Source organism: Leguminivora glycinivorella, chromosome 11, assembly GCF_023078275.1.
Source record: "Leguminivora glycinivorella isolate SPB_JAAS2020 chromosome 11, LegGlyc_1.1, whole genome shotgun sequence".
In the NCBI taxonomy this organism is placed as follows: Eukaryota; Metazoa; Arthropoda; class Insecta; order Lepidoptera; family Tortricidae; genus Leguminivora; species Leguminivora glycinivorella.
The window spans coordinates 5344902-5372779 of record NC_062981.1 but is presented as its reverse complement, the minus strand read 5'-3'; the positions used below and the strand labels follow the sequence as shown (position 1 = coordinate 5372779).

Below are 27878 nucleotides of genomic sequence, written 5' to 3'. Positions count from 1 at the left end.
CGTGTTAAAAATAGTGAAATCGCAACCGAGCGCTCGATCATACCGTGTGTGGTATCAAATTAAAGGGCTTTGCGAGTAGTTTATAAATATATATCACATTATAGGACTTTTTTTACTTGGTCTAACAAAATATGAGAAAATGTCCAAAAGTGGTAATAATTGTACCGGTGAAGGCTCGTTTTCAAAAAATTGGCAAAAATCAATAATAGCAATTTATAATCACTAAGGCATAACAGCAATTTAAGTAAACGTTGCAGATTAATTTAGTACAAAACTTACTTCGATGTGATGTAGATTTTCAAAGAAATTGTCACTTAATTTTAGGTAATTTCTGAAAAAATTGAATTCGCCTTAGGCTAGTTTACTCTTTTTCAAAAACTTAAAATAAAAATCTAGTCTGAAATGATTGTGGTACAGGATATACGAATTATAAATTTACCCGTTTTAATATTCAAAATTGTCCAAATTTTACAAATAAGATCGACTGATTCAGCTCTATACGTGCGTTTTTCTAAACGTGCATTAGAGAAAAATTCATAATTAATTTAATGAGTTAGTTTTCAAAAATCCAGTCTTATAAAAATCAAGATAATAAGATGCTCTACCTGGAACTTGAATTAAATAAATCTATTGGATAACGGAAAGTGTAGTATTTCACCGACTAAAACTATCAATTTTACATTCTTTTGACGTTTTTTTTGAAAGCAGCCTTAACTATTTGTGCCTAAGTAGATATGTCATTAAAGGTTACTCTAAACATTTCATATTATTAAGGCGGTAGGCACACAGGAAGTCGCAGACATTTTAGTTACCTATTGCAAGTTAGTCGGAAATAACGAAACGAAAATTATGTGTAACACAAATATACTATATTTACAGTTACTTAAATACAAACTAAAACACTTTTATATCTATAATTTTCGACCTTAAAGATCTCCATCCACACAGCATCAGATGCCGAAATCATAGTTCCGGAATACCGTTTTGACTTCTATCATTTTATTTTTAAAGCTATGTATGTATTTTAGTGGTTTATAAGAGTTTTTCATACAAATATATATTAAAAGGAATTTGAATCATTTGGACAGTAGACACAAAGGGTCGCGTCAAAAGATCTGCGATTACTGCCCCTAATAAAATACACCTCGTAACTACTGTCTAGTGTCTATTAAAACATTTATGATCTAATTGGTTAACTAAGTTACTTGACACGAACTAGCCTGGTGATGTATGAAGGCCCGAAGTTGGCATCGTTTGTAGGCGTGACGAGTTGTCCGTAACGCGGCGCTATAGACCCCGCGGCTAGCGATAGCGTGCCTGCCAGGCTTGCGAAGGGCGCCGATAGGTCTCTGCAAAGGATTGAAAAGAAAATATTAGGCCCTGATTGGTATGGTCATTTATATTTTTTTTACAGTAAAGTTGTAGAGCATAATGTTTTACAATGGGTGTTTTAGGAAACTTTTTGTACCATCGACAACACTGTTAGCTGTACATCTGTAATCCTTATTACAAGGGCATAACGTCTCCCGATGATTAGCTAAGAGTGTTGTTGATAGTACCTATTTGTCATGCTCGTTATGTTAACTTCCTAACATTTTGTACTGAAGTTGTAGCGGCGTTTAATTGGTGAGGCTACTTACATTTGTCCAGAGGCGCTTGTGGGGCCACGTGGAAACACTTTGGGAAAATCCTCACACTAAAACGATTGTCACATATAAACGGAAGCTTAGGTCACTGGTCGGAATATCACTTAAAATGTCAATTTTCACGTTTGTGTCGCGCCGGTGCACCGATAACTATTTTTAATTCGTAATAACGGGAGCGCAGATCATGGCGCTCGCACGGTCGAAGAGAGAGTTTTTTTTTTTTTTTTTTTATCCGCCAGGTGCCGTGGCAGGCGCACCGGAAAGTCGCTTTGGGACTTCTGTAATTGCCAGCTCCAAAAAACTGTGCTACATATACATGGAAAAAAGTATTCTTTCAAAATTGTGTTGCCTTGTATGTATGAAAATGAAATAACTATTTAACTATATCAAGAAAAGAAATTAAAACTAAAAATCTCTGTTCCTCGACGGAACATGCCGCTCACCTTAAAAGACACGGAGTGACTTTTAAAAGAAAATAAAAAAAGAAACTATACGAAAGTATACCAAAATATTTTATGAAACTTATATTTAACTTAACATTAAGAGTCGTAACGATTGTATAAGTTTATTCTAAAGGTAAGGGACAGACCTTCACAACAGGTCGTTTGAACAACGTGTTCCCGCTTTTCAATGTTACGACGCGAATAACTTGATCGCTGCCCGGATGGACAGCATGAACGCGCGCGAGTTTCCACTGCAGCGGCGGCAGGTGGTCGTCGCATACCACAACAACAGTACCTTCACGAACGGCGGGACCGCGGTCTTGCAGCCACTTTGTACTTTGTTGCAGTTGATGGAGATATTCACGACTCCATCGACGCCAGAAATGCTGGACAGCTTGCTGTATCCAGCGCCAACGTGTAAGACGATTAGGGTTCTCGTCTATCAGAGAAACGTCCGGTAGGGCCGTTAAGGGCTCACCGATTAAGAAATGGGCCGGCGTAAGAGGTAAAGGATCCGCGGAGTCCGAACTTAGAACGCAGAGCGGACGACTGTTTAATACAGCTTCGATTTGACACGTCAAAGTGTGCATACAATCATATGTTTGCGTTTGTGTACCTATTACGCGATGTAAATGAGTTTTGAAACTCTTAACAGCCGCTTCAAATAATCCACCGAAATGACTAGCATAAGGTGGTTGAAAATGCCAAGTTAATCCTTGTTTTAAAGTTTGTTGATTAAGGGCACTCATGACCGAATCATTACGTAAAAAAGTATATAACTCTTGAAGGTAATTATTACAACCAACAAAGTTACGTCCGCAATCGGTATATATATCCGTACAATATCCTCGACGGGACGTGAAACGTCGCAACGCGGCTAAAAAACCTTCCGTGGAAAGTTCGGAAACTAACTCAAGATGTACAGCTTTAACGCTCATACATACGAAAACTGCAACGTAACATTTTATTATTTTTGCATTACGAACCTTATTAGCGCGTACGTAGAATGGCCCACAAAAGTCACAAGACGTTTTACTAAACACACGCGCGGGGCGTAGCCGAACCGAGGGTAACATTCCCATGCGGGGCTGGCAGCGAGTCGGTCGAGCGCGGAAGCATTTGATACAACGATGTACGCGGAGGCGAACAATATCACGACCAGAGATAATCCAGTATCGCTGTAAGAGCGAGTTTTGCACGCACTGCGAACCGGCATGTAGTTCCTTTATATGCGCATCGTCAATAATAAGATTTGTAAGAGGATGTCTTTTAGGTAAAATCAATTGATGTTTTGATTCAAAAGGTAAAAGTGATTTGTGAATACGTCCGCCGACGCGTAACAAACCATCCCTATCTAACATGGGCGTGAGACGCCGCAAACGAATTGACGGAAGTTTATTTGACGAAATCCTTTTAATGTCGTCTTCGAACACTTTTTGTTGTGTAATCAATATTAGTCGATTTAATGCAAAATTGTACTCTGGTACGGTGACGTACTTTGGGAATGTTTGTTTATGTTTCCTGCATTTATTGTAGAAACGAAATATGACTGCCGTGACGCGAACTAATTTACCTAGCGACGAAAATCGCGTTATAAGAGTGTCGTCGTCCGGGGAAGGAGGCAATGTGGACACACATGCATAACTAAGACTTGCCGAGTCATGTGTATTGCGTTTTTCCTCGTTCGTGTTTACCACCGGTTTTGGTATAGGCCAGGAGTCGCGACTTTGTTGGAGCCATGTAGGACCATGGAACCACAAGTCATTTTGTACGAGCGCGGCGGGGAGCAGACCGCGAGACGCCGGGTCAGCGCTGTTATCAGCTGACGGGACGTGACGCCAACAGCGCGCCGGGACACGGGACAAAATCTCACTAGTGCGGTTCGAGACAAACGTTTTCCATTCGTGCGGGGTGACTGAAGCCACGCGAGCACGACGGAACTGTCAGACCATGCGTACACTTGATCGGGGTGAATGTGACCACCGTAAAGATGCATAACTCTTTCAATTAATTTTGATAGGATTACACAACCCATCAATTCCATTCTAGGTATAGTAAGGCATACCCGAAGAGGTGCAACGCGACTTTTAGCCATGACTAAATAGGTTTGAACTCGCCCGGTGTTGTCCGTCAGACGTATATAAACACATGCTGCGTATGCAATTTTGCTTGCGTCGGCAAATCCGTGAATTTCGATTGAATCGAAGTCGTCAGTATTGAAAATATGACGAGGAAAAGAAATTTGCGATAGGAGCGGTAGCTCGTTAACAAAACTCGTCCATGAGTTAATAATATCGATAGGGGGTTCTGAGTCCCAGGAAATTTTGGCTAACCATAGCAATTGAATTAAATGTTTGGCAAACAATGTCACCGGAGATAATAACCCGAGGGGGTCGTAAATTTTTGCAATTTCGGAAAGAATCGCCCGCTTTGTACAGGTCTGCGAAGAACTTTGAACTTTGAAACTAAATGCGTCAGATCTTGGATTCCATTGAAGTCCAAGGACCTTGACCCCTTTGTCATTTTCCATTTCGGCAAAATGAACATTTTCGCGCCGCTCACCATGAAACTCTGTCGGTCGCGTGGCAGCGAGAATGGCTGGCGAGTTACTTTGCCACTTTCGCAATTCGAACCCGGCCGTGGCACAAATACCTATCAGCTCCTGCTGCAGATTGAGGGCTTCGGCTAAGGTATCTGCGCCGGTCACCACATCGTCGACGAACACGTCATTTAGGAGGACTGGCGAGGCGAGCGGGAAACGCTCGGCTTCGTCATGCGCGAGCTGTTTAATTGTGCGCAAGGCGAGATAAGGGGAACTACTGATACCAAAAGTAACGGTACGCAGCCTATAATCGCGCAGAGGTTCCTCTGGCGACTGGCGCCACAGGATGCGCTGAAAGTCCCTATCACTCTCACGTACAAGAATATTCCGATACATTTGTTTAATATCAGAACAAAATGCAACTTTATGTACTCGAAATTTTAGAAGTACATCTACTATGTCTAAGTGTAACTTAGGCCCTTTTAGCAACGCATCATTGAGCGCGTAGCCACTTGTTGTGCGACAACCAGCATCATAGACAACACGAGTTCGGGTAGTGTCGGAAATCTTCGACACCGAGTGGTGCGGGATGTAATAACTCGCGCCAGCGGGGGGGTTATCGTCCGCGAGCTCCATGTGGTTAAGATCCACATACTCCTGGAGGCACGCGTGATACTCCGCCTTCAGCTGGGGGTTTCGTTCTAGACGGTATTCCAGTTTGTGGAAACGTGCTAGAGCAATTTGCCGAGACTCGCCGAGGGGCGGTGCATCGGGCTTGAATGGCAGAGCAACTATGTATCGCCCTGTCTCATCGCGCGTATGCGTCTTTTGGAAAAAGGATTCGCATAGCTTTTCTTCGGGAGTGTAACTCCGCATCTCTGGAATTGACTCCAGCTCCCAAAACTTCTCGAGATTGTCGTTGTCGAACGACGTAAAACAAGTATGGCGTGGAGTCGAAATATTAGAAGTAAAGTTGACTTTACCCCTAGTAAATAACCAAATACACTATTGATTGCTGTGGGTGTGCCAGGTTTACCCCTGACTATACCCTCGCGAATGACATCCATGAAAATGTCCTCGCCAAGTATCATGTCAACCGGCTGAGGTTTATGAAATTCAGGGTCGGCTAGAGCGAGCCCTTGCAAATGAGGCCATTCCCCGTACGGTGCTAGTGGTACACTAGGCATTTGACGGGTTAATTTTGACAAAATAGTAGCCTCCAAAGGAATACTTGGACTTTGTTTGCCCTTGGGCGAAATTGAGCACACGAAGGTACCCCTAGGGTTGAGCGGTAAATCACCGACACCTACCAACGGCTCGCTGACATTTCGTCGCGGTAAATTTAATCGTTGCATACACGATTCAGTAATAAGAGCTGCTTGTGAGCCCCCGTCTAACATACAACGAATTGTAGCAATTTTATTACCTTCGTAATAAAGGTCAACCAACGCAGTTGACAGTAACACCGTATGAGGCTCAATACCTAAACCTAGATTATTTTGATTCACGCCGTGAACAGCTGATGGGCTCGGGACAGCGCCCGCGCCGGGCTGCGACTGCTCCGTTAGAGCGAGCGAGACGGCAACTAGTTCCGCGGCTTCATTGTTCGCCGGGAAGGGTCGCGTACGCGTAAGGTCCGAATCTAAATGAATTAAGGTGTGGTGCTTCTTATTGCACTTACGACACTTAAAACTTGATTTACAATTACGTAAGTCATGTCCGGAACATAAACAATTATAACAAATGTTATTTGTTTGAACAAATGTGAATCTATCTTTAGTAGACAAATTTAAAAACTCCAAACATTTGTGAAGGGCATGCGAGCCTTTGCACTTCACGCAAGATCGAACCTTATTCGTATCGACATACGGTCGAGTTTGGTCTGACGTATTCGTAATTAAAACCCGTTTAGGTGTAATTTGATTTGAAATTAAATTATTTTTATTTGTTGTACTTAAGGAATTATTTTTTGTGGACTGTATATGGGAAACTGTAATCATCTGTTCCGCCGTAAGTTCGCGCTCTAAGAATGTTATTAAGGTTTGGACTTTAGGTATTTCACTTGGGTTGGTTAAAGAACGTTCATATTCTTTTCGCGTATTAACGGGAATTTTACGTAATAATAAATTTAACAGAACGAAGTCCCATTCTTTAACCGGAAACTCCAAAACTTCAAGTGCTTTAATATTTTCGTGGTAAACATTAAGCAAATTTCGCATAGCAACAACTGATGAGCGCGCGGAACAAGAATCGATATCGAATAATTTATCTAGATGTTGTGACGCAATAATGCGTTTGTTGTCATAACGGGATTTTAGAACATCGATCGCAATTGAATAATTACTTTCCGTTATGGGAATTGATTTAATTAAATTAAATGGTTCGTTTTTAACCGAAAGTAGTAAATACCTAAACTTTTCCGCGTCAGTGTAGGCATTGTTGTTGTGGACCAACGATTGAAATAAGTCGAAAAAGGCCGGCCAACCAGTAGGTTCACCGTGAAATTCGGGAAGCGACAATTTAGGTAAATTTCGACGGTCGTTCATAAACGTGTCGTGTTGGTTAGGAATGCGGCTCGCGCGCCGCTTTTCTACATCTACCTCCTTTAGGTTATTTAAATGCGTAACTATCGCGTAATATAAATCGTTGAAATCATTTCGAATCTTAATGTTGGCTTCTTTGTTGAAGCTATTAGACTTAATTAATGCCTTTTCGATCTTAGTTTGAATTTTGGTAAACTTTCGCTGGTGCGCTGTTAAATCGGAAGTTCTTGAACGAAATTGTTCTATATTCGTTGCTGCGAACTGTAATGTTCGTTTTAATTCGTCGAGAATTAGATCTCGCTCGAATAAATCTTGTGTCATACACGATGTGTCGGTTTCGACACCGTCTGTAGGATTCGGTACCATTTTGCCGTGAGCAAAGATGGCGGAAATTACAATGAAAAATTGAACTACAAACGTATGTAATTGGAATGATGGGTACGTAATACCGCAAAATACACGGGCAACACAACGTGAGAAAGAAAAATCCGGATCGAACGGATCAAAAAACTATATGTAGCGGCGTTTAATTGGTGAGGCTACTTACATTTGTCCAGAGGCGCTTGTGGGGCCACGTGGAAACACTTTGGGAAAATCCTCACACTAAAACGATTGTCACATATAAACGGAAGCTTAGGTCACTGGTCGGAATATCACTTAAAATGTCAATTTTCACGTTTGTGTCGCGCCGGTGCACCGATAACTATTTTTAATTCGTAATAACGGGAGCGCAGATCATGGCGCTCGCACGGTCGAAGAGAGAGTTTTTTTTTTTTTTTTATCCGCCAGGTGCCGTGGCAGGCGCACCGGAAAGTCGCTTTGGGACTTCTGTAATTGCCAGCTCCAAAAAACTGTGCTACATATACATGGAAAAAAGTATTCTTTCAAAATTGTGTTGCCTTGTATGTATGAAAATGAAATAACTATTTAACTATATCAAGAAAAGAAATTAAAACTAAAAATCTCTGTTCCTCGACGGAACAGAAGTGAATATTGTTATATTTGTTTCACTTACTTGACAGTAGCTATGATCCCATGAGTTTCGAAGGCGTGCTTGAGAGCCATGTGAACAACGCCGTCGTTCTGGACGGGGCTGAGAGAACATGTTGAATACACTACTGCACCGCCTACTCGGACTAGCTTCAAGGCGTTCCTGCAAATCGTAGAATATGCTGTTAGATTAGATACGTAAAAAAGTACATCAATCAATCTGAAAGTTACAATTTACAAGCAGAAATCTCTTTTCAACTTGTCGTATTAGACAGTGACTACCATTTGTAGATTGTAAGTTGTAACTTGTAGCTTCGAGAAATGGGCCCCAGGTAACTACCAGGTAACTACCTAAAACTTTAGATGCGTGTAATTTTAAGACACGAGCAAACAAGTAAGATTATCTCCTCAAAATCCTAAATATAACGATTAGAAATTAGACATATAATGCAAATCACTCAACTTCGTGTAATATAAGATCAGAGGTGAGTAAAATGCGATTTTTTTTTACTGTTTTAAAGCAACTGAAATGAATGTCATATACAAAGAAAAATGACCAAGTCCTCCAAGTGTCCAAAGCTGGATTCGAACCGGCGTCCTCCGTTATAGCTACGGATGTCTGAACCACTCGGCCATTTGGTCACGGTAGCGGGTGGTGGTTTGAGCTGGACATTATTTTTAATAGGGAATTTGACTGTAGTTAAAATGAAATATTTCATACCGTGCATGAAATAAAGCATCAGATAATTATATGAAAAACATGGACAGAAGTTATTTTTAAATCAAATTTCTATTTAATAAGTCAGGTAGAAATATATAAAGTAACTGAGTTGACCGTGACGTCACTCAGTTCGATTTCATATAAATTCCATATTAGCAAGATGTTCAAATTAATTTTGACAGTTCTTAAAAAGAAGCTGATTTGACTAGGAGGCAAGTAGCCTATTTGCCTGATTTTTTTTACATATAATTAAAGCCTAATACATTGTGTGATCCCAAACTGATATCTATACATCTCGTGAAGAGTGGGTGGCGTCATCACATCACGAAATTCCATTTATATTTAAATAAAGAATTCTAAAGCACTCACGTCAACAACTGCGATTGCATCTCCGGCATTCGCAGCCGCTCCTTGATCCGATCCGGCCTGAAGATGTTATTCTCGTCCTCGTTCATCGTGTGCCTGTCCGTCGTGCACGGCACGTCTACCAAAACCTGCAAGTTCACTTACCGTTCACACTGGGGTAGCTCTTATGCGACGGGTGACGGCTAGTGGCCAGTTGTGTTAGTAGGTATAGTCAACCAATTGGAACCCTAGGCCACTCTACGAGTACAACCATGTCAAAATGACAAGCGGTAAGAGATTTCTTACAATCTGATTAATAACGTCACTATGACATAGTTCTACAGTGGCTTAGGGTTCCAATTGGTTGACTGTATAGTCAACCAATCCGAATCCTAGGCCACTGTAGAACCCTTTCACAGTAAAAGTCAAACTGACTTCTATAGCAAATAAAGCACGGTGTCAATACGACAGGGTTCTAGAGTGATCTAGGATTATAATTGGTTGACTATACATGCTGTTTAACAACAGCTGGCACGAATGGAATGACTGAGCGGATGAACACATCTATACTAGAAACTGGTTATAATCACATTTAGGGCACTCACGGGTAACAACAGTACACTATAACTAGGTAACAACAGGCGGTCTTATCGCTAAAAAGCGATCTCTTCCAGACAATCTTAGGGTACTTGAAAAAACGGAACAGAAACAAAAGCTAACAGGCAGTGTAAGAACAAAAAATATAGAAAAAACCAACACAAACCCAAATACTCGTACATATATACCGAATACATAAATAAATATACATAAAAATAATACATACATACATATATAAATACAATAAATAAAAATGGCAACTTAAGATAGAGATAGATAGTATACTTTAAGCTGATTTTTGAAAATTGGAAGAGACTTTGCTTTAATTGTGGTTTCGAGTATATCTATCACAATGACCAATAAAATGGTGGCTCTGACTCTGACTTTAGGCTGATACAGCTGCACTCATGTAATGTAGCTTCGTTCATTCCATTCATGCCAGGTTTTGTGAGACAACTAGTCAGTTAATGACTTTGGAATGGGGTCCAAGAGAAAGCGAGTACTTTTCGGGTACGTATCATTTGAGGCTGCGACGGTGAAGGTTTTACAGCGAGTTTACCATAGAGTACCCGGCAAGGTAAGGTATAACCAGATATCCCACTACGGTGTATACCAACCTGCATGGAGCATATTGAACTAATATGATCAGCAAAAAATGTGTAACTTTTTGCTAATGAATAGTAAAAGTAACAGCTTACGTTAGCAAGTAAGGCTGAACGTCTGGTAAACTGAGGCGGTCTTTGACCCTCCCTAGACGGTAGACAAGGTTAGCGTCTTGGTTGATCGTCCGTCTGTCTGTCGTGCAAGGAGCGTCCACCAACACCTGAAGGCAGGAAGTTTTAGAGTTATAGAAAACAGTATTCCTTTGAAGTTACGTATGTAAAATATAAGATTATTTTACGAAACTTACACAAAGTACTTATACTCAACATCGTTAAGAGACGAAAAACAGCATACCTGGGTCACATATACAGAAACAAGAAATACAACTTATTACAGACAATTATCGAAGGAAAATTCAAGGGAAGAAGAGGGAGAGGTAGACCTAGATATAAATGGATAGATAACATTAAAGACTGGACGCATACGAAAGACGCAGCCACCCTCACGATGTTGGCAAAGACCAGAAAGCTTAATGCCATGCTGACCGCCGACGCCCATTAGATGGACATGGCACCAGAAGAAGAAGAAGACACAAAGTAAGTAAATTAGGTAAGTAGTAAGCGTAGTGTGTACCTATATGTATAAAATAAATTGTATTTTTTTGCAGAGGAACGTTGTTTTCTATAGTCTTTATTAACCTGTTCCTCCCTACAGGAGCGGATGGGCTTTGATGCCACTTTTATTAGATTTCTATAATATATTTCAGGTTGAAAATTTTGCCAGGTTGCTATTTATGTAAGGGACTACCGCCAAATGCGAAAATAAAAAATTCGTCATCCCTTCAATATGAGTTCAGTATATTACATGATTTACATGGCAATTGACCAGTTAGATCTCTGACTTTACGCTGCAATGAATACCGATGCAGTCCCTTACATTAGGGGAGGGAATTGGTGACAAATATCACAACGACCTTAGAATTGTTACGGTGACGGACTTGGTGAAGTTGATTTTATTTAACATTCTATGACACTAGAACATGGCATTCTCGCATTTTGTATAGGTAATACATATTTAAAGCCACTCACATGTCAAACGCTATTAATTAACGTTATTTTATCTTTTTTCCAATGTTCGTTATTCGGTTATGTTATGGATAAGTAAAAAATTACTAAGTATTTAAACAGGTCTTTTTAATTTGTGCTAACAACTGGTGAGTTGAGAGCGTCTTTATTATCTATAATTAACAGTGATCGGGGATTTGGATGCCATACGGGGTGAATGACCTCAAACATTATGCTAGTATGGATATGCCGCGGGATTCCAAGCTTCATATGGTTAGAAAAAGGACAGTTTTTTATCATAATTTATTTACCTACCTTTATATTATTATCAAATTATTGCTATTACGGGTCAATATTTTAAATAATAAATGCGACGTCAAATCACCATTGTTATTACTGCTGAATTTATTTTTCTTGGTCAGTTTAGTATAGGCCTCCTTCACTTACAATAAAATATGTGATTTATAAATGTGAAAATTCACTTTATTATCGATAAATAATTTAGTGCAAAATTTTCACATATTATTTTCTTAGTGACTAAGAAATTTTGACGTTTTTTTATATTACACGTAAATAGTACCTACAGTTCTAATCATTACTATTTACCTAAGCAACACATGCTTATTCAATATCATTTATGTTATAAATATATTATTTACCTACACGGGAATTGCGTTTATTTTTCGACCAGTTATTTGTAACCTCATTGTCTATGAGCTACGATAGTTGCTTACCATTAGGCGCTCCGTCTGATCATTTGTCTACTATGCCATAAGAAAAATTATCAAGGACCGGATGGCATATCCATATCACTGTTTCATATCACTGTGTGCAGTGTGGCATCCAAATCCCCGATCACTGATAATTAACAATAAAATTCATAAAAAGTCGCTTAAGTATACGCACCTTATCAAACCCTTGGTCGTCTGTGAAGTCCCGGCCGTCGCGCGTGGAGATGAGCACGCGCTCCCGCCACGAGTTGCTCGTGTCGAAGTCGATCAGGTAGTCGCGGAATATGCGCCCGATCCTGTACAGTCGCAGTCGCCCGATACAGTCAACCAATTGGAACCCTAGGCCACTGTAGAACTATGTCACAGTGACGTTATAAATCAGATTGTACAAAATCTCTTACTCCTTGTCATTTTGACATGGATGTAGAGTGGCCTAGGGTTCCAATTGGTTGACTGTACTTTTCACATGTCGAATATTATGGTAATTAAGAATTTACAAAAATATCCCGATTTACACGGACCGAATAGCGTCGCGAGGCACTTATCTTGCACGTCAGATGGCTAATGTAGGCAGTCAGCCGAGGCAGTGCGCATGGTTTTTCTCAACCGAGGGAATCGCCTCGGTAGGGGCACTTTCCAAGTAGCTACTCGCTTTACTAATGTCTATTATAAAACACATTAATTTTAAAATATATATTGCCACTAAGAAAAAACACGCATGCTGGTCTTGTAGCTTTGCAAGCTACACCCACAAAGCTTTTCACTAAAACCTTAAATTTCAAAAATATATTTACAGTAGTTATAAATCTTTATCATATGTCAGAAACGTATAAGGTTACCTGTTAGTCCTTGAGATAGAGGAGTCATTACACACTATAACGTCAGGCAACAATGTCTGGAGTGCCACAAGGGCCTTGCCACCAGGTGCGGAGCACAGATCCAACACGCGGTCGCCAGGTGATAAGCATAATGCTAGAACCGCCAGCACGCTTCCGCAGTCCATTGGGTAGTAGTTTAAAACATCTGAAAAGGTTAAAGATTGGTTAAACAAAGGTTAAGAAACTGCTAGCAAAAACGTTGAAGGGAAATAGCGATAAATAATATTTTCAAAGTTATTTCCTCATAAAAGACACCTAAAGATAAAAGATACCGGAGGAAAAAAACGAACTTTACTATATTTTTATTAAGTATTAAATAATAAAGGCATATCAGCAGTGTGTTACTTACTAGTTTTACATCTCTTAGGTTCAGGAAACATGTTCCACTCGCTGCCCATTTCGTACGTGTACACTTTGAGGTGTTCGGGAAAACTAAATTCCGTCTCAGGTTCTATTGCGAGTGGGAAGTCTGTGTCTTCTGAAATGTGTAAAAATAGTCATGTTTAGTTTAAAGAAATTAAGATCTTTCACGATTATTCGGCCGTTGGTTTTAATTGAAGCCCACGATTATAACTTTCTTTGATAAAATCTAAATAACGAGAGCTAAACAATTATGACTGTTTTAATATGGTTTGGATACAATTTTCTAATACTGTTCTCATTTGTTTCATTTTGTTGAGACATTAAATTTCAATCAACTTCTTCCACTGACTTGAAACCCGAGTTTCCCAACCCTGGGATCCTTTAAATATTATTTTCTCAATCAAAGGAAATAGTTAGTGAACTTACTAGAATAATATGAATAGTGCAGTGACTCTGGGACCCATTCATCCATGCCCTTCAGCTGTGTGGCTGGCACATACTGGTATAGGGCTTCAGAGGTGACCCCCATCGATGGATCAATGATGCGGGACATGTCCATTTGTGCACTGGCCAGGGATTCCTCTAGGGTTTGGCTTTTTACAGTTCTGGAAAATTAATGAAACCTTTTCATGTCTTTGTTTGGATTTTTACAGTTCTAAATATTCTAAGTCAATTATTTTCATTTCCTATCATATTGACAACATTTGTCTGTGGTGTTATCATGTCAGTGTCTGTCTGGTCTGCCTCTCTGAATAGCATTGCAGCACTAACTACAGAAATTGATAGTTCGACGACAACAACGTATTGGTACAATCTGCAATTTTTTTTTTCAGGAAATAGCATCTTACCCATAACGTACAAGGTGCTATCTGCTACAAAAAGAAATTGCAGATTTCACCTTATATTTATTTATTTATTTAAACTTTATTGCACAGTAAAAAAAATGTACAAAAGGCGAACTTAATGCCAGAAGGCATTCTCTACCAGCTAACCTTTGGGCCAAACAGAGATCTATAAGAGCTTAATAGGTGCAGGAAATGTCGCAATGACGAGAAATGGAATACCTACTAAATAACCATAAATGTTTATGTATATCATACAGCTTACTATTATATATACCTTACCTTATATGTTGTTGTTGTTGAGTTTATGTGATGAAATTGAATGTCAAACGATGTTTGCATGGCAGTCTAATATTTTTAGTCATAAATGAAAAGCATTACTTACTAGCCAACTTTAATTATCCACAACTACTCCTTACCAAAAATATCCTAGATTTGAGTTAGGTAAAATATGGCATGCATGTCATGGGCCATTGCCCTTTGCTATAACAAATTTCTAAATAGAAAAACTAATACAATAAGCTAGTTTCCTACACTTAAAATAAAATATTTTATGCAGTGCAGCACCACATAAATAGAAGAAAAATATGGACAGTAGTTATGTTTAAACATAATTTCTATTTAATAAGTCGAAGAGAAAGATATAAAGTAAATGAATTGACTGTGACATCACTCCTCAGTATTTCATAGTAATTCCATATTAGCAAATCATTTTGACAGTTATTAAAAAGAAGCTGATTTGACTAGTAGGAAACTAGCCTATTATGATTTCACAATATTTTCAGTTACCATAACAAAAGTCTCTTATAATCAATCTAATGCGATCTTGGAGTATGATATATTATTTGTAGGGATGTACCGACTAGTCAGCACTTCATTAGTGATAGATAAACTGAAAGCTACAGCTGAAAATTATGGTTGTTTTATGTAACTATTCATAATTGCTTTGTTTGTCAAAACAACAAATATCTTTAATCATCACAGAAATACATTTCCTACCTGGGATTATCGATGATTTCATTAGAAGGATCACTACCCACTAAGCCAAGCCGGTTGTTAAAAATGGAAAATGTATATAAATATTGAACTATTAAAAAATCATGAAAAGCGCGAACCAAGGACCAAAAGTAACATTCAAAATGTGAATTTAGTTGACAATTATGTTTTGGCCGACTAATCGGCCATCCAAACACCGACTAGTCGGTAGTCGGCCTAGTCCGCCAATACAATAGTTGGTAAATCTCTAATTATTTGTTACACTTACTGTTTCTCAACTTCCTTCTCCTCCTCACTACTTCTAATCGTCATATCACTCAGCTCAAGCTTCTCAGGCAGGTTATCCTGCGGGTATATACTGGAAATGTCATCTGACTGCACTTTGGCTGTGAACTGTTCCACGCTGGCTGCCTGTGTGTCTGTGTGTGTGGGTGTGGGTGGGAACTGCTTGTGGAACTCTTCCTGTACTGACATGAGGGCTCTGAGGCAGTGGGCACCTAGAAATGAGTAGCATAAAATGAATCTAATACAAAATTAACAAACAAGTTGTTGTAAGTATTATTGTACAAAAATAAAAACACATAATATATAACAGGAAAGAAATAAAAATAACACACACATCATTTGTACAAAGGCGAACTTATCCAATTAAAGGATTTCTTCCAGTTAACCTTAAACCTGTTCAACAGTTGTTGTTTGTTTTAATCCTGTTCAACAATAATTAAAAAATGTTTGTATTTTTAAACAAAAACATGCTTTATGACAATTGCTTAATACTTATATACAATTCACACAAACTATAATCTACTCTATGCCAAAATATTACTACACTCACTGACTTAGGTTTCATTTGCAAATTTAAATGAAAAGTTTTAGAAAATAGTAAGCAAATACGAATATTTACCTCTCTCAGTGAGGAATGCAATAGTTTCTTCAGCGTCTCCATAGTTGTTGACGACAGCCACATACTTGGAGCGCCGCAGCATCGCCTCCTTCATCGGGGGCCATTTCCCGCCGAACACAGACCCATAGAACTCGTCGAAGTGGTTCTGAGCCTTGTACTTTGGACTAGTTTTCTTTCTTAATTTAGCCTACAGATGTAAATCAAATACTTTATAAAATATAGTCACTAGAAGTTTATAAAATAATTGAAAACGTAAAAATATATTACCCAATGTGTTTTGGATTTGAATCTTATTTGTTGAACTAGTAATGTATGTATGTGAACATTTTTGCAAATATTTATAACAGATAACATTCTGTAAATGTAAGAAATAAAAACAAAATATTTTTTAGGTTATGTATAATACACTGAGGACACTGAGTTTGACATTGACACTTGACGAAAGTGTGACCAGTAAGAAAAATAAAGTTATTCAAAAAATAAGTAATGTTCATGAATGGTTTCCTTAATCTGTTTGAGCGCAAGTTTTAGCGGCCATAAATACGAAATTGGTTGTCATTATGACAGCGTTAGACAAAGATGGTGCATAGTACTCTCTCCATCACATTTGCGCCCGCGAACAGCAAATTGAATTATTGATTTGTTTACAAGGACTAAGCCAAGAGATTTTTCAAGTATCTTATAATTATAGTTATATCTTACAACCTTGAAGAAGCGATTTAAAGATAATATCCCGGCTTAATTACAACCTTACGTGTTGAAGCCTTATCAGCTGTCCGTACCACCTGTGCGCCGCGCCGAACTAACTTTTGAGGGCTTTGAAAGCTTAATTAGCTCTGCCTGGGTAGAGTTGTTTTATCGATTGCATGCCCCACTTGTGCCTTGGTACGTTGGTGGATCTCGGAACCAGTACGAGACACGATAAGCATCTAAAAATGCGTCGTGAATCGTCGCTGATGGTCGTACTGTCGAACGACAAATTGGGTCAATCGTAAGTAATTTTCAAGTGTGATTCCGTGACAGTTTCGTGAGTATTATTATGAAGTTATAATTTGTTTGTTTATTTAAGGTCTGGTAATATCGGCGTGGCGATGGAGGCTTCTGAGCTTGTAAATTAAAGTGTTTGGAAGAATAGCTGTAGTCATGTATGGGATGTTGTCGGCTGGAGTGACGGCGGGCATTAAGGAATGGATAGCGGCAGGCTGGAGGCAGTCCCGGCTGGGGCGGTGCACCTGGACACTGTGAGGGCCCTGCACCAGACTGTGGTATCCCTCCGGACAGCTTTGGAAATATCCAAGAACGAATTGAAGGAGCTCAAACAGAAATACGAGCAGCACTCTCATTGCATAGAGTATGCTGATGTTATAGAGAAACTGACCTTGGAGAATCACATCTTGAGGCGTAAAATTATAGATTCTGATCCCGAAGACTTGGCTTCTCGAAAAGTGAAACTTGAAGTGACTTACAGTCCTCACTCTCAAAATGTAGATGACTATAGTGGAAGTGAAGTGGTGATTAAGACTGTTAATAGTGAAATAAACAGTACCATAGAGACTTTAGACCCTGATTCTGAATATAGGGAAGAGGAATTAGTTTCTTCAGAGACCCATAAAGAATCAGTTCATCAGGAAGAAGTAAAATCTACAGAATATTCTGAGAACAATTCACCAATTGGTGAACAGGCATCAGTAGATGAAAAACAATCATCCGTAGAAGAGCAACCCTCGCAAGTGCAAGAATCGGTGAGCCTAACTAGCTATAACAAACAATCAAAAGACAGTCAGCCTACTTTTCAGACAAAACTAGAACTCTTATCCAAATTCGATGTACAAATAAAAGTGCGCACATTGAAAGAAGGTGCAGAATTTTCTAGTACAACTTCTGAAAGTGGTTCAACAGTTGAAGGCAAGAAAGATAAAGATACTGAGAAACGAGACCCAGAAGCATCATTCCATTTTGAAGACCGTAAAGAACATTTTGAGGATACAGAGCATATAAAAGCGAGTAGGGTGAATACAGTTTGTGAGAGTGTGAAAATGGCTGTGCCGAATGACGGTGACACTAAGAAGACAGATAAGTTTGATGTGCAGGTCCGCATCACTTCTGAAGAAAATTTAGTGGTGAAAGAACATGTAGAGAGAAGTCGGAGGAAGGATACACTGAATTTGGATGTTGACAATTTGAGTTTAAGGTGAATATGAATATAAACCCATTTTCTCTTTTTTAAACAACTTCATGTTTAGGTAATATTGGACATTTTTTTTATTTGAGGATGAGGTAGTTTTCCATTTGTATTTTTGTATCTCTATGGGAGAGAAAAAAAAATCCTGCAATTTTGGCAACCCTACCTAGTAAAAATTGCTCATGATTACTATGGCGGATTAATAGTTATTTGTTATACAAGGGGGCAAAGTTGTATTTTAACGCCGAGTGTGGAATTGAAAAACGAGCAAGTGAAAGGATTCCATAGTTGAACCACGAGCGAAGCGAGTGGTTCGAGAATAGAATCCTGAACTTGCGAGTTTTTTAACACACGAGAAGTAAAATACATTTGCACCCGAGTGTAACACAAAACTTTTCCCCTCACTATAGCGAGGAAACTACAACGCAAAAAAATGCGTTTATCACTGTTTCCAGTAGTTCCACAGGTGGTAAATCATCTTAATTACTAGATTCACATACTTTTATCAATTTTAAAGCAGTTAATTTCACTTTATTCAAGGTCAAATTACTTTACCCACTAGTGGATAAAATGCGTTTTTACCCGCTGGTATTAAAGGACAAAACACGTGTTTCCGAGCTAGTGAGGGGAAAAAAGTCTAAAAATACATTCTGTATGATGATACACCATAATAATATGTACACCTATATTATTGCAGTTCCCATTTAATTTACATTCCTATAAAATATGTAATTATGAAAAAAAAAAAATCGAAGCTGATTAAAAAAGCGAAAGCTCAAGAAAATTGAATCTTATCTCTAAGACTGCAATGTACCAATTCTATATTATAGTTCAATATCTAACTGTCAATAGTACGAACATACCTACTAATTTCCCAGGAGATTTTTATATTGCTGTGGACATTACTTTCCTGGTTCCATTTCCTATGATTGCAAAAGTTTACTTGATTTATAATTTATTGAACAATGTGGAAGGCAAACATGAATTATTGTTTGCTAGTCAGGTAATCATAAAAAAACGTTCGGATATATTATTTTTCTATTTCCAGGTCTCTCTCGGAAGGCGACAACTCTGTGTTTAGCGAAGGCGTGACCACGCCCATAGACCCGCGTGGCGACGAGAAAGAGACGGAGAACGCGAGCGGCAACGAGTCGGAGGAGGTCGACGATATAGAACTCATATTCACTACCGACGAGTCTAAAGATATGAGTAATTTGCAGGTAACGCTTTACGGCCCAGCCACGACATTGGTCTAAGCGCGACAGCGGTGAGCGGCAACCATATGTGCGAATGAAAAGTCCCATCGCTGTGTCTCGCTTCAATGTATGGCCGCCGCTCGCCGCTGTCGCGCTTAGACCAATGTCGTGGCTGAGCCGTTAGACACGGTCAGTCTTCTTCTTACTGTTATCCCAGCAATTCTATACTAACTTTTTTTGCCACAAATTCGATTCGCACGTCGTTCCGAAGTCCGTCTAACACCCAGCTTCACAAACTTCTGTTTGTGGTTGACTGGGAAAGAATGCCTAAAGGCATTAAGTACCTAATTTTAGTTTTTGTGCAATTAAGTTTGAAATTAACAATTGTCTCAACATTTTCAGTGCAGCTATTTGTAGTGTGCAGTTAACTCGTAGTTGATCATATATCAATATGGCTTATGCCGTGTTGAACGTTAAAGTAATACCGATTATCTTACCATACTAATATCAACATATCATTTCAGTCAGGGTTAAGAAATAATAGTATACCTCCACCTTGTCACAAAATTGAAGTATTGTTGATGACCTTTATATGGCGACATTGGCGACCCAGCCCAGATTTTTATTCCCAGCCACTTTATTTGTATTCCCAGGAGGACCTAGTATCCATCCGGGAGACCGACCACTGGCCTCCCTCGGCCTCCACGACGCACTCCACGCCCGTCCTCATCAAGTTCCACACACTAGACCCTGACTTCCAACCAGGAGAGACCACAGACAACGCTGAAAACGAGAACCAGGAAAACAGCGCCTTACAGGGAGTCTTAGCCGACTCGAGTTTGAGAGCTAAAAGAGTATCGCTCCCTAACGATAAGGAAATTCGTCATGTAGCTTTCAACAGCAAAGGGAGCTTAGATCTCCCAGGCAGAGGGATTTTAAAAAGCTGCGATAATCGCTCAGATAACACCCTCTACAAACGGAGCCCAAACACAAGCACTAGAAGACTTGACAGCGTTGACAGTCTAACCTGCGAGTATAACAGAGGCCTAAGCTTCGATAACACAAAGTCTTCGAGCTTCGAACTTGGGTCTAGTATGGATATACTTCATAGGGATGAAAGTGTGGATAGTTTTCATAAGACTAGCCACTTTGGACATAGATTTTCTGTGTTCGCTGAGAGGGATATCTCGAAATGTGGGACTTCGGAGGACGATCTGTATAATAATGTGAGGAGGAATACTTGCCCGAATCCGTTTCAGTACAGGTTAGTTGTTGTATCTATTTCTTATGTGTTATTTCGTAAGTTCATTTCTATTTTAATGAAATGTAAAAGTGATTGCTTGGACTTCGAGGGTTAAACATAACGATTATTCAGGCTAGTCAGTATTAGTTCTTAGGTTATCTATGATTTATGTACCGCCGTTCTGGATTTCGGATTTTTTATATGTTAATTTATATGTGTTATTTCACAGACCGGCAGGTTACCGCCTTCCCCGCGGGCCCCTCAAGGCGGGTGCCCTAGGGCCTCGCGCGCGCCCCGTGCTGCGCGAGACGGGCGCCCCGCGACGCGAGTCGGGCGCGCAAACTGACGTGTGCGCACTACCCAACCGGTGGAGCTCCGACCAGTACCTGGCTAGCAAGGTAAAGGTACCAATACATACATACATAATAGGCGAGACGACAAAAAAAACTAATTAGTCCGTCAGTTAGATAATCAAAGAATTTTAGACACGTATTTTTTCTTTTTTCTCGTAAATGAAAAATGACGACGGTGCAGTGCGTTGAAGTTTCGCGTGACGTCACGCCTAGGTACAATTTTTACTTAGAAGTGACGTCACAAGCCCCCACGCTGGAACTTTGATGCTCTATATCTTTGTATTTTTTCATTAATTAGAAAAAGCGAAAAATATGTGTTCAGTGTTTTTGGACGATCTAACTGACGGACTAAACATAATGCCATTTTTTTATGTAGTCTATTACATACATACATCTGGCTCAAGTAAAACAGTCAGTTGAAAAAGTCGATATTTTGCGTGACTTAATATGAATGACACCTTAACGGAAAAACAATACCATCAAATAAACATCTTATTTAAGTTTTTGACAAGCAGCAACATCTGAAATCGATGCCACTATATTTAGCATGATTGGCGCATTCTAACTGATGAATTTCCAATATGACTTGGACCACCGATGGCTCAGTTCACTTGGCAGAGCGCCGGAGGATCGATCCGGACACCAGTGAGGTACAAGGGTACAAGACTCACCCAAGGCAGAGATTTTCCACTTTGAAAATTTAAACGTCTTTGTTGTCCACAGATATCCCTGCCATCAAGATCCATAATGCCGACGTTGCCAATTCGCTCCGCGCCAACGCGGCGACTCACCGTGCCGGCTCCGAAACTAGCCGCGCCGACGGTCGCTGAAGACACACGCGTCTTGCTCAGTGACATTGGTAAGAAACCTCAACTGCACCGATAGCATGGTCGCGTGATAGACGATAAAACATCGGTCCGCCCCTATCGCACTATTTGCAAGTACGATAGTACATACTTGCCTGTCTGGACATAGTTTAAGAAATTTTTTTTGTGGATTGGATAATTTTTCCTAAACTACGTCCAACTGTGCAACGTGGCCATTCCACTGCGAACCAGACTGGTGACTCACCTTCTGAAAGTCGCTAGAGCTGCAGACCCTGAAGACACCCACAACCCACAGCACATCTGTTACTCAGGGTCGGTTGCACCGAACCGTCGTCTGCCACCGAATTTTGCTTTCGCAAGTTTTTTTTTGTAAGGTACAGCGGGGCAAACCTCGACTGATTTTTTCCATGTTTTATAATGTTTGCATTATTAAATAGAGTGTCCACCGGTTATATATGGTAGGCGTGTTCAGTGGATACATGTAGAACTCAACATCATAGTGTAATAATGGAAAAAATGGATCAGTTTCATTTACAACTAGGTTTATCAACCATATCCTTACTTGGTTGCAGGATTCACGTCGATGGTGCCAGAGCTATCGCGATCCGCGGACCCCGTCTGGGCGCTCGGTCTCCGGGCCTCCATGGATTTGGAGTCCATCCCTTCCGACCACTCCAAGTTAGTATTATGTTTTGACTAGCTTTTGCCCGTGGCTTCGCTTGCGTTAGAAAGAGACAAAAAGTAGCCTTTGTCACTCTCCATTCCAACTATCTCCACTTAAAAAACCGGCCAAGTGCGAGTCGGGCTCGCGCACAAAGGGTTCCGTAGCAGCAAATATAATAAACCAATAACTTAACCAAAATTACAGTTAAATCAACCTATCTCAAAAACTATAAGAGATACTTTGATCAAACCAAAAATCGTTGAAAGAGTTAATTAGCATGCATCACCTCTATTTTTTTTAGAATTTTATACCCCGTAGTTATAAAAATAGAGGGGGGGGGACATACTTTTTACGACTTTGAGAGCTGATATCTCAAAAACCGTTCACTTTAAGAAAAATGTTTTTTAGAAAACTTTATATCATTTTAAAAGACCTTTCCATTGATACCCCACACGGGTATGTACATCGAAAAAAAAATTTTCATCCCTCAGTTACATGTATGGGGGGCCCCACCCCCAATTCTTTTTTTTTACTATTTAGTGTCATAATTTTGTAGCGGTTCATACAACACATATTCCCATCAAATTTCATCACTGTAGTACTTATAGTTTCCGAGTAAATCGGCTGTGACAGACGGACAGACGGACAGACGGACAGACGGACAGACGGACATGACGAAACTATAAGGGTTCCGTTTTTGCCATTTTGGCTACGGAACCCTAAAAATCACGTCAATTCATCACTCCGTTTTGCCGTGAAAGACGGACAAACAAACGGACACACACACTTTCCCATTGATAATATTAGTATGGATTTACAGAGACGACGTGACGAATTTGCAAGGCATAGATACAGACAGCGTAGCACCAGCAGGACTTCTTGGGGCTTCAATACAGGCGACCGATCTTATACCGCTATAGGATGAAACTCACGTTTTAGCTTTTGTAACGTGTTTTTGACGTGCCTATGCTGAATCTTGGCGAATGTTTAAACAGAACGTTTTTTTTTTTGGTAAACCAGAAAAACTAAAGTAGAAGAAGAATTAAATCTAGCCTAAAGCATTGTACAGTCAGCAACAAAGCTATGAATACAGCCGAAGTGCCAAAAATATTTGTACAGAACTTTATTGCCGGTACATTAATGTGCGTATACATATTGGCACTTTGTCTGTATTCACAGCTTCAGCTTGTTTGCTGACTGTACTAAGCCCTAGCTGAATGGGCAGAATACTTTAAATCTGTCATGGGTACCTACTCAAAAATAAAACCTTTATAAACTAATCTTTACTTACCCATTGACCATTGTCAATTACTAAGCCACCCAATGTGAAATTATCAAATCGTTTACTGCAACGCCGGTAATAAAATAAGCTCAGAGTGTAGACACTCATTGAGTATTATATATAGTCCTCCTCATCGTTTTCGATGACGGCGACCCTAAATAAGCCTTACGGACGTTTCCTTGCGTGTGCTCTAATGTGGCTGGCCAGGCCGAACTTGCTTTTAAATACTCGCTGGCACGGGTGGCAACAAAGCTCGCCAGCGGAGGTAGATATACGTGTACACGTAGGAGGGCTTAGGTCTCTCTTTTCGTAATTGGCGCTTTTCATCTAAGGTTTTGAGGCGGTTATCCTCAAATGCCTCATTGAGTATTAACACATACATGTACACATTGACAGCTACACCAAGTTTTTGGCGCGTTCGTCGCGCTCCCCAAGCACAAGTATGGACCGGAGCTACGACCGCCTGCCGCACTACGCAATGCCATCCAAAGGTAATATAGTTATTTGTTATACAAGGGGGCAAAGTTGTATTTTAACGCCGAGTGTGGAATTGAAAAACGAGCAAGTGAAAGGATTCTATAGTTGAACCACGAGCGAAGCGAGTGGTTCGAGAATAGAATCCTGAACTTGTGAGTTTTTTAACACACGAGAATTAAAATACATTTGCACCCGAGTGTAACACAAAACTTTTCCCCTCACTATAGCGAGGAAACTACAACGCAAAAAAATGCGTTTATCACTGCTTCCAGTAGTTCCACGGGTGGTAAATCTTCTTAATTACTAGATTCACCTACTTTTATCAATTTTAAAGCAGTTAATTTGGCTTTATTCAAGGTCAAATTACTTTACCCACTAGTGGATAAAATGCGTTTTTACCCGCTGGTATTAAAGGACAAAACACTTGTTTCCGAGCTAGTAAGGGGAAAAATATATTATTCTCATTCATTCGACCAAGGCAGGCTTCTTTCATTCATCATGTTCATCCTCAGGCTAATTTAAAGGTCTTGTCATAGAGGTAGAAACAATATTTGGATATTTCTACTAATACGTAAACGAGTAAAATATGATTAATTGATTACGATACGATTCAAATATAGTTTTTGTGGTTAAGTATCTAAATCCTAGCCGAATTCACTGTTTAAAATATAAATAAATTAGAGGGCGTACTTTATGAAAATTCACTGCTCGATGGGGTCAATTTGGCCCTTTACACTTGTAAAGTGTTAGAATGACGAAAGCTAGTGGACATAGTGAACTTATTGTATAGTTTTGACGCACTTACTTTGAGTTTCGACTCAAAACCTTTAATTTAAAGGTTAGATAAATATTTTGATTTATTATTCGCAGTGGACTGCCGGCAGTGGCGTGGCTCGCTGCCTGACTTCCGACGCGACGATACTGATGAATTACTGGAGGAAGCTGAGACGTATCTCCGCCGCTCCATCGATAACCTGCGATCAACCTCCATAGAACGTTAGTAGAGTTTCCCTTATAGTGCAAGTCACTTATTCCCATGGCGCAGCGATCCAAAGTGAATCCAGTTCTGTGCAATTTTTCTCCAGTTATAGTTTGATTTCTGAAAAAATGCTCCTTATAATTTTAAACAACGCCGTTTGGTGTTCTCAAAAATTGTATGACATTGATGTAAATATAGTATTTTGCAAAGCGGGCCTACTTTACAGAGTACCTACAGCGATGTAAGTCGCGATTTCTCCCTTCACACTTAGGTCCGAAGTCACAAGTGCGACAGAGGATCAACACGTCGATCATGTGCTACAACCAAGCTAGAATGTTCCCTATTCAAGTCAATATTTTTTTTTTCGCAGAAGATCGCGCGCAGAGCATAGTGGGCCAGCCATACGTGCCAGCAGAGCCGCGTCAGCTCCGCCTGGGACACGCAGTGAAGCTCATCGCTCCTCACGGCCGTATCGCTGTAGGCCGCGTGCGGTGAGTGACAGAAATTACGAATCATTTATTCGTGACAAACAAGCATAACAATACAAACATATTTAAAACAACACAACAATACGAACACTTTTAATAGTTAAAGAAAAAAAAAAGAAATAAAGACAGTAGGAATAAAATAGTTTACCACAAAATAGTTCCGTCTCAGCATAACGCTAACTAACCATAAGGTCAGCGCAGGGGCCCGTTTCTCGAAAGGTACCGTACAAGCGCGGATCCAGCTTCGTGCCCAGGGGGGGGGGTCACGTGGTCTATTTGTATGGCCAGCCCAGGCTCCAGGGGGGGGTCATGACCCCCCATGACCCCCCCCCCTGGATCCGCGCATGGTACCGTATGGGTTGTCATGGAAACACACTTGTAATACAAGGCTTGTACCTTTCGAGAAACGGGCCCCTGATCTTCCGGCGAGACCATTTGTTGAGCAGATCGTGCATGAACTATAGTAGGCCAGCCATATGGCATTCCGGCAAAACCGCGTCAGCTCCAACAGTTCCAGCACATCGATCGACATACGTTTGTTAGAAAAGTTACTAGGTACTGGTCTTATACTGTGACGAGTGCGACGTCTGTGACCTAACGGTCTTAAATATTTCTTACTAGCTTTTGCCCGAGGCTTCTCTCGCGTTAGAAAGAGACAAAAAGTAGCTTATGTCACTCTCCATCCCTTTAACTATCACCACCTAAAAAATCACCTCGATTCTTCGCTTTGTTTTGCCGTGAAAGACGGACAAACAAACAGACACACACACTTTCCCATTTATAATATTAGTATGGATTAAAATTTTATGTGTGCTTAGTGATTTTTTTTATTCCAATAGTTACGTGGGTATCGCGGGTGGCACGGCGGCCACAAGCGGCGTGGTGGTGGGCGCGGAGCTGCCGCTGGCGGCGTGCCCCGGCGCGCCCAGGAACGACGGCACCTACCGCGGCCGCCGCTACTTCCTCGCCGCCGCGGGCCACACCGCGCTCTTCGTGCCCTTCAGCAAGGTCGTCATGGCGTGGGCTCACTAGGCGTCTTATTATTGCCCCTGCCACCCTGACGTGTTGTCCGGTTTTACCCAAAGAGGCGTGCAGGTGAGTTTGAATCGTGTCACTAAGAAATGGAATGTTGAAATATAAAGTTGCTATAAATGCACTTACGGCCCTGCCACAACATTGGTCTAAGCGCGACAGCGGTGAGCGGCGGCCATACATTAGAGCGAGACTCGGCGATGGGACTTTTCATTCACACGTATGGCTGCCGCTCACCGCCATCGTCGGTGTAATATGGGCCTAAGTTAATAATGTAATATGGGCCTAAGAGATATCGTCTTACTATCAAATTATGACGATTACTTTACACGTATAAAGATTATTCTATATAAATCGTTGTCGGTTTAGCTTGGCCTCTCTACATGGAATAATTTTAACACGTCCACTGCCAGGAACCCGCGTGGTGGGCGCTCGTAAACTATGCCGATGCCGGACAACCCGCTAGGCGGGTGGTCGCTAAAATAACAGTTATAGGCGACGATCGGTTTCTGAAATAGTGCGCCATTTTTGGTCTGGCAGTAAATATTAAAGGGGGTTCAGAAATTTCAGAATACCTAAAAAGGGTAACAAATTACAACTTTCCATAGATTTTTTGATGTCTTGGTCAGTTTTGGTGACCTAACCATTTTAATCGTAGATTTTCTTACATTTGATTAATTATCTCTTCTGACATCAGTATTAAGATTATTGTGAACTTCAGATTGAGTATAATTTTGTAACTGCAAAAATGGCGGTTTTCATGTTGTGTCATACAAACGTAAAGTTTTGTAACTCTGGTCACAGATATATCTATGGTGAGTGTACACTACTAAAGGATTAATAGTACCTTTACTGGAAATTTTTGAAAGTAATATATTATGACATTTATTTTTCATCACACTCGCTCGTAAACGGTGTTATTACATACCTGCATACTGATACGCACT

General features: G+C 40.2%; 2 protein-coding genes across 3 annotated transcripts; one reads left to right on the top strand and one right to left on the bottom strand.

Annotated features, from left to right (window-relative positions):
• Positions 1-720: 720 nt before the first annotated feature.
• Positions 721-16610, bottom strand: LOC125231477 (5-methylcytosine rRNA methyltransferase NSUN4). Of its 2 annotated transcripts, none has more exons than XM_048136958.1 (10): positions 16476-16610; positions 16209-16395; positions 15573-15801; positions 13893-14071; positions 13453-13581; positions 13065-13248; positions 12401-12521; positions 10526-10650; positions 8190-8327; positions 721-1349 (listed from the first exon to the last, which is right to left on the bottom strand). In XM_048136958.1, exons 1-10 carry the CDS (start codon positions 16560-16562, stop codon positions 1202-1204), a joined length of 1527 nt encoding a protein of 508 aa, XP_047992915.1. In that variant the 5' UTR covers positions 16563-16610; the 3' UTR covers positions 721-1201. The 2 variants fall into 2 exon arrangements, with proteins under 2 accessions (XP_047992915.1, XP_047992913.1); XM_048136956.1 differs by lacking the exon at positions 10526-10650 and adding an exon at positions 9255-9379 and having other exon boundaries at positions 725-1349.
• Positions 16611-17723: 1113 nt separating this feature from the next.
• On the top strand, positions 17724-26931 carry LOC125231313. Its single transcript, XM_048136754.1, has 10 exons — positions 17724-18399; positions 19439-19610; positions 20240-20850; positions 21059-21227; positions 21906-22041; positions 22582-22687; positions 24352-24446; positions 25303-25428; positions 25782-25902; positions 26739-26931. Exons 1-10 carry the CDS (start codon positions 18245-18247, stop codon positions 26929-26931), a joined length of 1884 nt encoding a protein of 627 aa, XP_047992711.1. The 5' UTR covers positions 17724-18244.
• The last annotated feature ends 947 nt before the right edge of the window (positions 26932-27878 follow it).